The 15,052-nt window shown below is 30.7% G+C and overlaps 1 protein-coding gene across 2 annotated transcripts in view; it reads left to right on the top strand.

The window, feature by feature from the left end:
- RNGTT (RNA guanylyltransferase and 5'-phosphatase) overlaps positions 1–15,052 on the top strand; it is a 235,902-nt gene that overhangs the window by 74,295 nt on the left and 146,555 nt on the right. For both annotated transcript variants that reach the window (XM_036220097.1, XM_016140623.2), the window contains exons 10-11: positions 5,510–5,581; positions 10,447–10,611. In XM_036220097.1, the coding sequence (XP_036075990.1) occupies positions 5,510–5,581; positions 10,447–10,611 (237 nt within the window). The remainder of the gene's footprint in view (positions 1–5,509; positions 5,582–10,446; positions 10,612–15,052) is intronic.

Here is a 15,052-nt window from a genome sequence, read left to right as displayed (position 1 = left end):
GTGTGACAAGATGTGTAGCAAAATATCATTTTGTAATAAAAACTATATACATATATACATATAAACTTTTGTAGTTGTATGTGTGTGTGTGTGTGTACATGTGTATATGTGTGCACACACCCTTGTGGTTGGCAGAGCCACTGCATAAAGTTGGAAGTGTTCATTGCATGTCTTCAGGCTGTGCCATTCTCCTCATAGTTGATGTGATTGGCACCCCTGGGATTGCGCTGAACATAAACCGCGTGGCCATTGCGGTGGCTCTTCTAGTTAGTGCAGAGAAACAACAAGAAAATTTTAGTTTTGGTTACCTTTATTTTATTTAAGATGCAGTTTTTTAGCATTGTAATTAATAGGATGAAAACATTTGTAAACATTGAGTATAATTTATAATTGAACTGATATGTATATATTTTTCGAGTGCCTGTCATATTCAAGTTACTATGCCAAGAGTGTAGGCATTTTTAGAAGGTTGAGGAGATATCACCCTTGAGACATTTTATTTCATTGGGTAGAGGTGGAGAATGACTGGTAATTAATAAAACAATAACTTGGAGATCAGTATTTAAAGCAAGGTCTGTGGAGGTTTAGGGTTGAAAGAAATTTCATTTAGTTATTTAGGAACTAAACATGTTTTATAGAGGAATTGGCATCAGATATGGAAAGATTTCTATAGAAAGAAATTTTTGTCGGATCTGGGCTGAGGGTATTCCAGGTAGGAAATAAAGCTTAAAAATTAGATATTTAACCATCTGCAGATTTAACTTAGCAATACTATTTATTTTCACCCTAAACTCGAATAACTGAGTGCAGCATAATAGACTTGTGAGCTTTTAAAATAGCAGTGTGATTCATGATGTCAATTTACTTGGACCAGAATTATAGTTGCCATATCTATTTTTCCAGTTAGTTAATTAAAACAGTTCTCTGTAGTTTTCTGTTTCTTCTACATTTTCATTTGTAAATCATTTTTGTAAAATTTCAAATCCAAGAATAACTCAAAACTACCTAATTGTCTGGCTGTCAGATGTGAGCACTGAAGCTTTTGTTTTGCTCTCTAAATGATACTCTTTGACCCACAAAATGTGGAAAATAGGAATTTAGAAATGTGAAATTAATTCACATGAAACAAATCAGTGAAATTCAATCAATTTTATATTGAGGCTGAAAGGAGAATATGGCAGTTAATCATTAAAGTTAATAGCAAAAATCTTAGAAAAATGCCATGTCTTTTTAGCTGTTAATTTTTTATAAAGGAATATGCATGCTCATTTTTGAAGTTTTAGAAAGTCTGTATGTTATAAAGTAGAAAAATTCAACTATCAGGAGTAGATTACATTTTAACATGTGATACACTTCCTTTTAGTCATTTTGTCGTGCCTGTATTTATAGAACCTGCATAATCAATATATATGGAGCTGACATTTAATATATGCTGTGTATCTAGAGTTCCATCATTTTCCTTCACTCTGAAGAACTGATTTTAGCATTTAAAAAAATTTAGTTTGATTTAGAAAAACTGGAATATAATTAACATCCTATAAAATTCACCATTTTAAGGCATAAAATTTTATGGTTTTTAGTATATTGAAAAGATTGTGCAACTATTACTGTGAATTCTAGAACATTTCATCACCTAGAACGAACTATGATAATTAAAAATAGGTAGATCTTATCTGAAAGGATTTTAAGGAATGAGTTACCTTTGAGGTGTGCTTTGTTTGAAGACCCATAGGTTTTCCAGAGAACAGTTAATTACTTCCTTTCATTAAAATGCTTAAAAGGGTCCTCATTGCCTATAGCATGAAAGCCAAACTACTCAACATAATATTCTTTATACCTGGGCCAAGCCACTGTCTTTAGTGTCATTTCTGATCGTGAGCCCTTGAACCATAAGTTCCTCCTTTAAGGGCTTCGGACAGTTTATCCCAAACCATCTTTTTTCTTACTTTTGTAATACCATTTGATCCATCCACCATCCTGCTAAAAAATACCTCCTATATTTTTCAAGATTGAACTAATGGGTCACATACCTTATTATCATACCTTTCTTCTGATTCTATAAGTAGAAATAATTACTCCCTCTTAACCTTAATAACATATGTTCTTATTAGGCCAGAATAGTATAGGTATACACTTGTTGCATTAGTATAGTTATTAATAATAATCTGTTTCAGTCTCAGAAGCATTCTGGTTTAGACATTAGCTACATGACCATTCTATGTGGCCATCTGCCATTAAAACTGCAACTCTTTATTGTACCTAGCCCCTTATATATTTTCCTCTTTCTGGAACTCTGTTTAAGACCTTTGAAGGTAAGGACTGTATGCTTAATTTATCCAGCACTTAGAGCTATGCCTACTACATAGTTTGGGCTCAGAAAACTATTGAATGAATAAGCAGAAGCATGGATGCCTGGGGTCTTAACTAAAGGGAATAGAATATATGGAAAAGAACAGAGGATGGGAAAGTCAGAGATGCAGAGAAAAAAGTGTGTGTGTGTGTATGTTTTGGTGGGGCCTGTAATGAAGGATTCAAGTTTCAGACTTCTTCACAGCGACATTTAATACTCAAAGACCGTGGAGTAATCTCTAACAAGATCTTGAGTGATAAAAAGTTGATATGCTTTGGTGTAATCTTCAAGTTTTGTATGCTTGGGGTGTATTGAGTATCTTTCACAATTTTCATCAAAAGTAGAAAAAATTTTGCCATTATTTTTGCTCTTGCCCCTTTTGGAGATTTAACTACTAATGTTCTTTTAGTTTAAAAAAACATATTTTTCTCTCTTTTTATTTTGAATAGTTTCTATTGCTGTGTCTTGAAGTTCACTGTTCTTTACTTCTGTAGTTCTAAATTGCTGTTTATTCCAACCATAGTATTTTTCACCTCAGACACTATAGTTTTTTGATGTGTCTTCTATCTCTCAACTTCCGAATATATGGAATACTGTTATAGTAAGCCGTTTTAGTGAAATTATATATATGTAAAAGTATATATGTATATACAGACACACACATATATGCTACATTTATTTATTCATTTATCTGTTGGGTTACTTCTACCTCTTAGCTATTGGAATAATGCTGCTATAAACATGGGTGTGCAACTATCTCTTCAAGACCCTGCTTTCAGCACTTTGGATATGTACTCAGAAGTGAGATCAATGGATCATGGTAGTTCTATTTTTAATTTCTGAAGGAACTGCCATACTACTTTTCATAGTGGTTGCATCATTTTACAATCCCACCAACAGTATACAAAGGTTCCAATTTTCCTCTAAGTTTTAAGCTTAGATATTTTATGTATACCTACTTTTCTGTAGCCTAGGGCAACAGTGACAGATGTGAAGAAGAGGACATTGTGCTGAGGGGATCACTGGAAAGAACTCAGCCTAGGTATTGGATCTTTGTTAGAATCCCTGGGTTCCGTTCTCTTTAAAAGCTTTTGGTAAATGTTTTCTTCAGTTATTTTATTTTATTTCAATAATGCTCAGACTATTTCTCCAATTGAGAATGGAGTCTGGGAACAGAAAGAATGTTCTGCTATTTTTATTACTCAACAAATCAGAAAACAGGAAAAAAAAAAACAAGAAAAACCACTGAGTTTGTGTCTGTCTATATTTGAATGTAATAGTGATAATCATCAAGAATTTGTGCCATTTTACAAGTAGGGCTTCTGGGGGTTCAGTAGGCTTAGAGCTGAAACTTGCTGTGCCTTTTCGTTTTACCAGAATCTTGGCAGTTTCTGTGCTGTTATTTTTAAAGCCTACTCATTTGTTTATTCCTTTTTATTTGTTTTGTTTGCTGGCAATCTTTTTTTTTTTTTTTTTTGCTTTTGTTTAATAATTAAAGATATTTTGCTCATTTCATCAAGTAATTAAGGAGGGAAATTCTGTGATGTTTGATATCTGGACCTGGAAGGCCACTTAATTTCCATCCACCCAGTCTTGAAAAGAATAATTAATTGAAACCTATTATTGGTACCACCTTGTTGGCTCATAAAATTCTCAGATACAAGTATTTAAATGAAAATATTTCATTAAACAGTTTAATGAAAGTGATATAAATTGTGTCAAGAGTTGGGTTCGAGACAGTAATCATAAATAAATGCATATTGGTTAACAAATACATATTTGAGAAAGAAATTAATTGATAATAGGATAAAATATATTTGTCCTAAATCATTGTTCTTTGTAATTTTAGATGATTGTGGATTTTCTGTCATGAAATGAGACAAAGACCCTGTGTAGTTTCCTCAGAAGAATATGAGGAAAATAAAGTAATTTTAGGTTAATGTATTATAAGAATTAAGATTTTATAAAATATAGTATGATATCTGTAATCATCCTTTATCTATATCTCTTTTCTGCTGGAGTGCAGAATTTAAGTATTTTTTTCATTTAATGGCTCTGATATCATATTCTTTTGTTTTCTTTGATCATAGTAGATGGACATGGAACCAAGGAAGACCATGTGCATCATGTGAGATAGTATCTATAATAAGGGCACCATTATAGATTTTGTGATAAAAATAATTGTTATATAACAAAATATAAAGCAAAAATGATTTTAAAAAATTATTTTTTAATTAGAGTTGACATTCAATATTTTTTATTAGTTTCAGATGCATTACATAGTGGTTTGACATTTTAAAGCAATAATGATTTAACCAAATTTTTAAAATTAAATTTGGAGTGGCGTTGGTTAATAAAATCATATAGATTTCAACTGTATTTCATATGTATATGGCATTGTGTTTTTACCACCCAAAGTTAAATTTTCTTCTATCACCATATATTTGACCCCCTTGACCCTCATCTAGCTTCTCCCATGCCATTTCCCTCCAGTAATCACTAAACTGTTATGTGTCTGTGATCTCTTGTTTATTTGTCTTGTTCATTTGTTGCTTTAAGTTTTCTATTCCACATATGAGTGAAATCATATCGTTCTCAACTTTTTCTGTCTGAATTATTTCACTTAGCATGATTATCACAAGATCCATCCAAATGTTGTTGCAAATGGAAATATTTCATTTTTTCTTATGGCTGAATAATATTCCATTGTGTATATACCACATCTTTATCCAGTCATGAATAATGCTGCACCATGAATAATGCTGCAGTGAACATCAGGTTGCATGTATCTTTAAGAATAAATGTTTTCAATTTTTTTGAGTAGATACCCAGAAGACAAAATTATTTTTAAAACGTACCTGCGATTTGGAATTTAAAATTTGTTATCTTTTTATTATAATAGATACTTAGTAATTCAGACATAAAACAAAATATAGCATAGAAATTCAAATATAAAAATATAACGAGATATTGTGTGATTTTATTTCAATAATGGGAAATTTTGGGGTGCCGACAGTATTGATTTGATCTGGGTTTGAGTGTGTTCATTTTGAAATTTCATCAAATTGTGTATTTGTGATTTATATGTTTTCTGTGTGTAATATTTCAGTCAAATTAAATTGCTAGTAAAGAATGAAGAATCTTCTTTTCTCTTTCAAGGAAATGATTATTGACAGAGTAAATGGACAAGCTGTTCCTAGATATTTGATTTATGATATAATTAAATTCAATGTAAGTACTTTTTATAATTTTTTCCTTTTATAATTTATAAAATAAAAATTGTCACTGAGATTATAGATGTTTTTAACAAAAAGTGTTACTGCCTTAGAGAAGGTAGGTAAGAATAATTGTGATGCAAGTTATTCAATTGTTATCTTATTAATACTCTTACATCTCCTTTTCTTTCTCTTATTGCCTAATATTTTGCACATTTCTTTGTCTTCACATTCTTTAGATATTTCAATGAGTAAAGAAAAACAGTTTAACTATTATAAAACAAGACAGTATATTGTAAAATAGAAACTTCTTGGTTTTAGTTATTCGATTAAAAAAAAAAGTCCTCCAATTTTATTACTGTTTACCATAAAAAAAGAGAGAAACTGATTGAGTGTTGAATGTGTAACTTTGAGGCAAAAATAAATTATTCTTAAGTACAAGCAGGAAACTTAAAAAAAATATATAAAATTCCCTAATGTAAATAGATATCAAAAAGAGAAATTGTATTCTCTATCCATTTCCTACAGTTTTAGACTAGACAAAATCTTTTTGCCTGTTAATGTTTAATTGAATGTTGAAATTGTTTAGGGTAGTACACAATGAATTCTATAAATGGGAGAAACTCAATAGTGTACATCTATGAAAAGGTATAATCATTGCTCTAGAAATATATTTTGCAGATTGTATGATCATTTAGTATTCTAAGCAGACTGAAAGCCATTAATAATTCTGGAATTAAAAATATTAAGGTCTAAGGTTTGAAGATGTATAACAAAATTTTTAAAAAGTTGTTTTTTGGGGTTTATATATTTAAACTGCAGCATTCAGATTCATGATTATATTAATCCAGATTACATAATGGCATTTTTTTTCCTAGAAATTTTCAATCTGTGTCTCTCTTTTTGTTGAATTTCTATATTTCAAACAATTTCAAATATAAGAAACTCAGGGTCAGAAACCATCATGTTTTAATTTTGTTCTCTTTATGACTACAGTATTCCTCGAAAGTAATGCTTTCCAGAATTTACTTACTCTTGTCACAGACCTTGGAATAATGTTCATTGGCCTATAGTGAGAGATAAAGGGCAGGGGTGGCGTTGTTTCTTTGTGATAGAGCACTGTGTCCTTTGCCTCTTGATATAGAGCTCTGCTTTAAAATGTATTCAGTGCAGGTTTACTTCTTAGCCTGGGAACTTTGTCTTAGGCAATAGCCTTCTAATTCTTTTAAAAAATATGAAAAATTTAAGCATGCACTAAAGTGTAGAGAATATAAGGAATACCTGTTTATTGACCACCAACCAGATTTGTTGAAGCTTAACTTTGTCATTTTTACAATACTTTCTTTTTAATAAGAAACAAATCATTATAGATCTCGTAGAAGTTCCTTGTGCACACCTCTGTCATCCTATCCTTGACTCTCTTACCCAGAGGTAACAACTTCTACCACGATATTTTTTGAGTAGTTTTGAGACCTTTATTGCCAATGTGTTTGTCTATAAAATATATATGGTGTTCTTTTCCAAGGTTTCTAGTGTTACGTAAATGTTATTGTACTGTATTGTGGTACCCAACATTTGCTTCACAGTTTTTGTAGAGTTTTATCTATATTAATACAAGGTTTTGTTCATTCACTTTAATTACTGTTGATGATTATATTATATAAATATATGAAATTTATCTTTTTTCCTCTCAACGGTCATTTGAGTTTCCATATTTTGCTGCTATACTGCAGTTTCAGTAAACAGTTTTATGCATTTTCTTTTCTTGTGCATGTGTGTCAGAGCTTCTCTAGGACAGTTCTCATTCTTGGGATGTAATCACCTGGAAAGCGTTTATAAAAGTACAATCCTTGATCCCTACAACATGGAGAGTCTGATTAAATTGGCAACTTCAGCTTTTTTATTATATTAGTTGCATTGCTAAATTCCTTCAAAAGTAGTTGTATTAATTTACCACAGTTGGTATTATCAGATATCCAATTTTTGTCAATTGGATATGTGTGAAATGATATCTCATCTAGTCTTAACCTTGTTTTCCCTGATTACTAATGAAGTTAAGCATATTTCACATTTATTTTTACATTTTTGGATTTTTCTTTTGTGATTTAATTGAAGATTCAAATGATCTTTTAATTGTTCTATTTGGTTGCCAGTCTTTTTTTCTTATGTGTAGGAATTAGTTGGTCTTTCCTGAATTCTAATTCTTTTTGGTTATAAATGTGACAAGCAGTGTCTTTTCTAAATTAGTATCCATTGATCCACAGAAATTTTTCATTTTAATGAAATTAAGTTTATTAGAATGCAAGGTTTGCGCATTTGTGTCTTGTTTAGGAAATTCATCCATATTTTGCTGTAAAATGATTAAGTTATACTTTTCAGCTCTTGGTCTGCAAGTGTTCATTCAGTAAGTATTTGTTGAGTGTCTTTTATTATATTTCATTGGTTTTAAAGTCATATTCTTTCTGATATTACGGAATATTTATAATTGAAAGCATTATATATTCTTTAATTTGCTGTGGAACCTTCACTGATGGTTAACCACTTTGTTTATTTTGAATCACCAAATTAAGGTCACTGTTGTCAAAAATTTTTTTAAAATAATATTTAAAAATGTTTAGTTATTTAGTTTATTCTTTTGGCCAGCACGAATTTTCATTGACCATCTTTTATATGCCAAGTATTGTTCGAGGTATTGGGTATACACAGATGAATAAGACATGCTTTCTTGCCTTCAGGGAATTCATAATTTAATGTACTGATCTCCAAAGAGGGCCACTTCCACAGCACTTCATTGGGATTTGAGAAGAAAATAGAACTACTACTTATTTTTTATATATTTATTCAGTTTTTATATCTTTTATAGCATATAGTTGTACATGTATGCAATTTATTAAAAGTTAATATACATAGGTACATTTGTTAGGATTTGTGTTTAGATTGGGTACAAAATTTGTGTCTTATGGATGAGACGATAAATGTACAGAAACATAGTAATATAACAACAAAAGTATATGAGAGATATAGAAATATATGAGAAGTAATGCAGAGGTGAGAGTATTCTAATTTACTATGGGTATTGTTAAGTCATTGAAGTGTGGAATTACTTACAGAGAAAGTGACACAAATTAATTTTGAAGAATTGAGTCTTGTTGACCAGGAGCATCAGATGGTTGTTAGCACTTGATGTGTGGTAAAATATGGAACATAACAGGAAATGAGAATAGATTGGTGAGTAGGGGTCCAGTATATTTGACATTTTAGCTTCGTTCTGTTTGTAATAGGATGCTATTGAAAGGTTTAGATATGATAAAGCTATGATCATATTTTTATTGTTTTGAAAGATAACTCCAATGGCAGCATGCATAGTGTTTTGAAGTGAGAACTCAAAATAGGGAGGCCAATTAGTCAACAGTTATTGAATGTTTCTGTAGTCTATTCTGAATGATTTCAACACCTGCCTATCAAGAGCTTCCTTTATGATAGGCAGTGTAGATTTGAAGGTAAACTTGCTTTCAGCCTTTTCTTGTTTTGGTGAATTTATGTATATTCTAAAGTGAAAGATATCTAGAAGGGAATTTAGACTAATACATTTTAAACAGTTATTAGACTTATTTTCTTTAAAAAAAGAGGGCTTCCTAGTTCCATTTTAATTTTATAGGTGTCTGAATTAATGTAATAGGCCTAATAAATAAACCTAGCATTTTAGGTTTTTCATCTTTTTGATGATACAGGTCACATGAAAAAGATTACACATGGCCCGTGTGGTTATTTACTAGTATTTCCTCAATAAATACACTGTATAAAGTTATATATATCTCTGTGTAAAGGGAACATACCTAGCTCTTGCTCACTTTCTCCTACTCTTTTTTCTTTACTATCAAAATTGTCAGGCTTTCAAAGTTGAGAAAAAAATCATACTTGAGGCATAGTTAATGTTCACAGCTTATGCAAGTGCTACCATCTCTTGTAAACATTAGTTTGGGTGAACGTTAAGCTTAGTAATACAGAGTAGAGAAGAAGAAGAGGAGGAAAAGATGGGAAAATGTGTGGAAGACTGTCCAGTTGGAAAGTAAAGAAGGGGGGTACTTGATATACCGCTGAGGTGATGCTGCTAATCTGGACCAGTACTGTTACCCAGATGATGTTAAGCAGTATTTGTATATGGCATTAAGATAGGGCAAAGGGCAAGCCCCTACCCTCAACTCATACAAAAACATACATGCACTTTTTATTTCATAGTTTAAACCACATATTCTATACACCCCCCCCCCCCATATATACCATATATCCATATGAGGGGAGAAGAGTTCTTTATAACCGTATAATTAAATATATTTTGCAAACATTGTTCTGTGTTAATTTTCAGAGTTGACGCTGTATTTGTCTAATATCTTCTACATATTGATGTCTGTAGTGTTAGCACTTCAAACAAAAAACATTATAGGTGATGATGTTGCTTATTTTGACATATTATTTCCTTATATTTTCCTGAATTATGTGGATTTTAGTTTTTATACAGGTTTTACTAATTCATATAATTTTACTAAGTCATAAATAAGAAAAATGATTAATTATATATTAATACTTTAATTCAGATGTGAAAATTTTGGATCAGTTTATGTGAGTAGATTTATACCCCTTTCTCAAACTATTTTGTGCAATTGTAATTTTAAAGTAAATAACTGTGTGTGTTTAGGTATGCTTCTATCATTAGTCATATATTTTCAAGACTGGCACGTATGATTTTGCAGGCTGTGCATTGAGCAACTCCATAGGATGCTATTTATGTAGACTGCTATATTCAATGTGATAGCCTTGATAATTATGCTGGAAAAATAGTTTTTAGAGTTGGAAATTAAATAATTGTCTCATTCGATTCAGGCACAACCAGTTGGAGAATGTGATTTTAATATTCGTCTGCAGTGTATAGAACGAGAAATAATAAATCCTCGACATGAAAAAATGAAGACTGGTCTCATTGACAAAACACAGGAACCATTTAGTGTCAGAAATAAGCCATTTTTTGACATTTATACTTCAAGAAAGGTAATGTTTTCTAATTAATACTTATAATATATTCTAATTCAGCTTGTGAGAGGAACATGAATGACATTTTTCTGCCCACTTGTCTTGATTTTTCCAGATTACTTGAATTGAATATAGTCCTATTTTGAACAAACATGTACAATTACCTCTTTAGTAAGATTCTCAATAATGGAAACTTAAACTAGAAAAGTTATAAGCAGTATAGAGTATATGAATGAAAATAACCTGTTAGGCCTTCTGAAGGTCAACAATGTTTAATACATAGTCTTATTTAAAAAATTTATTTACGTATATGTATGTACATGGATGGCTTTCTTTTATTATTTATTTTTGTTGTTTGAACACTTAAAATGCATCATGTTAAATATTCTGGGATTATTGTTTTTTTCACTTAACAGTATGGCTTGGAAATATTTCCATGTCAGTGCATAGAGATTTGCTGCATTATTTTTTAGCTGCTGTATAGTATTTGACAGTAAAGATGTACCGTGGGATGATTATTTTTTGGAGGAAGGGTGGTTATGATAGAATAATATAGGAAATATAGCAACATATGCAATTATATCTTTTAAACTCTTTTCTAATATAACCTTACATGTTAGATGATATAAGTTTTTATTATGTTTTATCTGCTTCTACTAATGTTTACTCAATTTGGTATTAGCCCTTAATCCCACCACTGTTGCCTGCTTGCCTTCTCAACAAATATAAACTTATTCTTCTTTCATTAATATTTCACATAATGCCTGTTTGGCATAGGACTGTTGATTAACTTCTGCTGCTGTGATCTTCCCACGTTCACTTCTTGCCTTTTGTGTGTCTTTTATCAGCAGGCAGTTTATAGGAGTTTCTGCAGGAGCTTGTGCACTTCTGTGTCCTGCCCAATTGGTATGGTAAAGATAATGTTGACACTTAATGTGGACCCTACCCTTAGTGGAAATCTGCTAATTGGAGCCATATACTCTCACAGAAATATTTTCTAAATTATAAATATAGTGTGAAAGTTGGGCAGAAGCCAAATTATTTCAGTTTGCATTTGTTTTTAAAAAAGCTAATTCGACAGCTTGTGCTATCATAATTCAAAGTTCAGCATCTAAGAAAATGTGACTTAGTATAGTTCATTAGTCAAAATCAGTGCTATTTAGAAATATTTGGCAGTGGATGATTATAAGAACTGTTCTTTAGGGATCCGAAGCAGTTATGTTGAACAACTTTTAATGTAATTTTTCACTAGAAAAACATGATGCTCTTACTATTTTTCTTTATATTTAGCTTATATAACCTCTTTTTAAAATTGTAGGATATTTTTTTTAAAGCATATTTGGTATTTTTTAAATTCATATATGGAATTTTAATTATTAGTTTTCCCTTCCCCCCTTTTCAGTTTTTACTGTTATTTTTCGTTCTCAGTTTCTCTTGACATTGTTTTTGGTTGTAGAATATAGAAAGAAAGGATATTTTGTAGCAGAGTTACTTTAAAGGGGAAGACTGTAGTAATACCAGATATAGGATAGTAGCTACAGTTGACAGATTATTGCTGTCGAGATTCTTATTATTTTTATCTTGGCTAATGAGTATAGTAAAATAGTGACATTATGAGTAATAAAACATTTGTCAGGGAAGTATATATCATTTTTATGAGGAGGGCTAGTGTTTATCTGGTTTCAAACAAAATTTACAGCTGTGGAAAATGTATACTTTTTGTAGAAAATAATAGAATTTCATTTCTGTAAATCTAAAAAAATCTTGAAGATAATTTTGATTTTATGACTTTGTTAGATAGCTCTGTTAACAGCCTCATTATTTTGTCTAAGTTAATTCATCAAACACAGTGCAGGGATAATGAGTTGTTCAGTTTTTATTGTAATATATATACATAGTTAGAATACAGCATCCAAAATAGTAATAACAAGTAGCAATTTCTCAGATTACAGTTTTATTTGCATTTCCAGTTAGAAGGCTAATTAGAAAAGAATTATTTTAATAGATTAAATATGGTTAATAAAATTTTAGAAGTGACACAGCTAATAGTTTCTCTTAGTTTCCTATCTATTTTATTATCTTCTCAGAAGAGTAGCCAATGCTGTTAGTATTTAGTGTATCCATCAGAATGTCTTTACCTATACAAGCAACTATATTTATGTATATTCTTGCCACTTTTACCTAAGAGGTGATTCTTAATACTGTTTTACTTCTTGTTTTGTTTTTAATAACAATATGTATTGGGTCCCCTGGCCCCAATAGTGGTACATAGAGATTGCCCTAATTCTTTTTATTAACATAGGCACAGATTTTCATTTTATCAGCATACTATAATTTTTTTAACTATTTCATAGTTACAGACATTTGGGTTGTTTTAAGCTTATTGATAGGTTTTTGTTCGTTTGTTTTACAAATGGTTATCCAGTTGTTTTTATACCAATTATTGAAGTAGATCCTCCTTTTCTCATTGAGGTTTTTTGCAACTTTATGAAAAATAAATTGTCATATATGTCTGGGTCTATTGATAGACTGTTATATTTCTTTCATCTAATTGTTTATCTTTACACAGGTATCACACTATCTTGATTACTTTTGTTTATATAAATCTTGAAATCAGATTTAGTCTTCCAACTTCATGCTGCTTTTTTGAAGTTGTTTTGGCTATTCTAGGCCTTTGCATTTTCAAATGAGTTTTAGAGTCAGCTGCCAAGTTCTACAAAAAAGCTTGCTAGGAATTGGATTGTAGTGTTGAATATATAGGTCAATTTAGGTAGAGAATTGACATCCTTACAATGTTGCATTTTTCAGTTTATCAACGTGGTATATCCTTTTATTTTCTTTATTTTCTCCCAGAAATTATTGTAGTTCTAAGTATCAGATTTTACTCTTCTGACTTTTTGCAATTAATTTCATACTTTTTGATACTATTATAAATAATATTTAAAAAATTTTAACTCTAATTGTTAGTAATATATAGGGATATATTGATTTTCTGTATATTGATCTTATATCTTTTATCTCGCTTATTATATGCAAACAAAGGGCACTTTTACTTTTTTCTTTCCAATCTGGATTCCTTTTCTTTCTCTTCCTCCCTCCCCCCTCTCTTTTTCTTTTCCTTTTCCTTTTCCTTTTTCTTTTTTGTTTTCTTTCTGTCTGTCTGTCTGTCTGTCTGTCTGTCTGTCTTTCTTTCTTTCTTTCTTTCTTTCTTTCTTTCTTTCTTTCTTTCTTTCTTTCTTTCTTTCTTTCTTTCTTTCTTTCTTTCTTTCTTTCTTTCTTTCTTTCTTTCTTCTCTCTCTCTTTCCTTTTTTTTTTTTTTTTTTGCCTTATTTTACAGGCTAGAACCTTTCATTTAATGTTGAATTGAAGTAGAATAACAGCCTTGTTTTTTCCTCATCTTTTAGCAGGTGAATTTTGTTTTTTAAACTAAGTATAATGTTAGCTACAGACTTTAGCAGATGTTTCTTATTCAAAATGAGTTTTTAAAGCCGTTGACTTTGGTATACTAACGTTTTCAAACTCTTGCTGCATTTTGTTACTGTAATAATTTTTAAGTTGATTTTCTTGGATTTTCTAGGTATTCAGTCATATAAATAGACATAGTTTAACTAGGTTTTTTTTGACATCAGTTTTTCTCTTGCCTAATTCAGTTACACACAAGTACAATTTTAAATTGTAGTAATAGTTATAGGGATTCTTGTCTTGTTCCTGGTTTGAGTGGGATTGCTTATGTTTATTCAAAGTATGTTGTCTTTGAGTTTGAAACCTATTTTATAAGGTTAAACAAGTGTCTGGTTCTCTTTTACTGAGTCATTTTACTTTTACTGTTGTCAAATGGCTTTTTATCTACTGTAATATAATACTGGTTTTTTTTTCTTTTTATTTCATGAAAATATATTCTGACACCGAAGCTTTCTTGTGTTCGTGGGATAAGGCCTACTTAATCTTGATATATTATCATCATTATCATTATTGTTATTATTATATTATTTAGAACAGACTTGAGTTCACAACAAATTGAAAGGAAGATACCGAGACTTCCTTTACACCCTCTGCCACCACACATGCATAGCCTCCCACATTATCAAAATCACTCACTATGATGGTACATTTGTTACCAAAGATGAACAACATTGACATATCATAATCACTCAAAGTTCATAGTTTACATTAGGATTCACTCTTGATGTTGTACATTCTGTGGGTTTTGACAAGTGTATAACAACATATATCCATTATTATAATATCCCACAGAGTATTTTCACTGCCCTAAAAATCTTCTGGACTCTGCCTGTTCATATCTTCTTCCTCTCCTGTCCCCTGGCAACCACTGATTTTTTTATTATCTTTTTAGATTGCTTTTCCAGAATTTCATGAAGTTGGAATCATACACCATGTAGCCTTTTAAGATTGCCTCTTTTCTCTTAGTAATTTGCATGTAGATGTCTTTTCATGGCTT

This window comes from Rousettus aegyptiacus, unplaced genomic scaffold (genome assembly GCF_014176215.1).
Source record: "Rousettus aegyptiacus isolate mRouAeg1 unplaced genomic scaffold, mRouAeg1.p scaffold_m13_p_1, whole genome shotgun sequence".
NCBI classification, from domain to species: domain Eukaryota; kingdom Metazoa; phylum Chordata; class Mammalia; order Chiroptera; family Pteropodidae; genus Rousettus; species Rousettus aegyptiacus.
The sequence above is the reverse complement of the archived record's forward strand: the minus strand, read 5'-3'. Positions and strand labels throughout refer to the sequence as shown.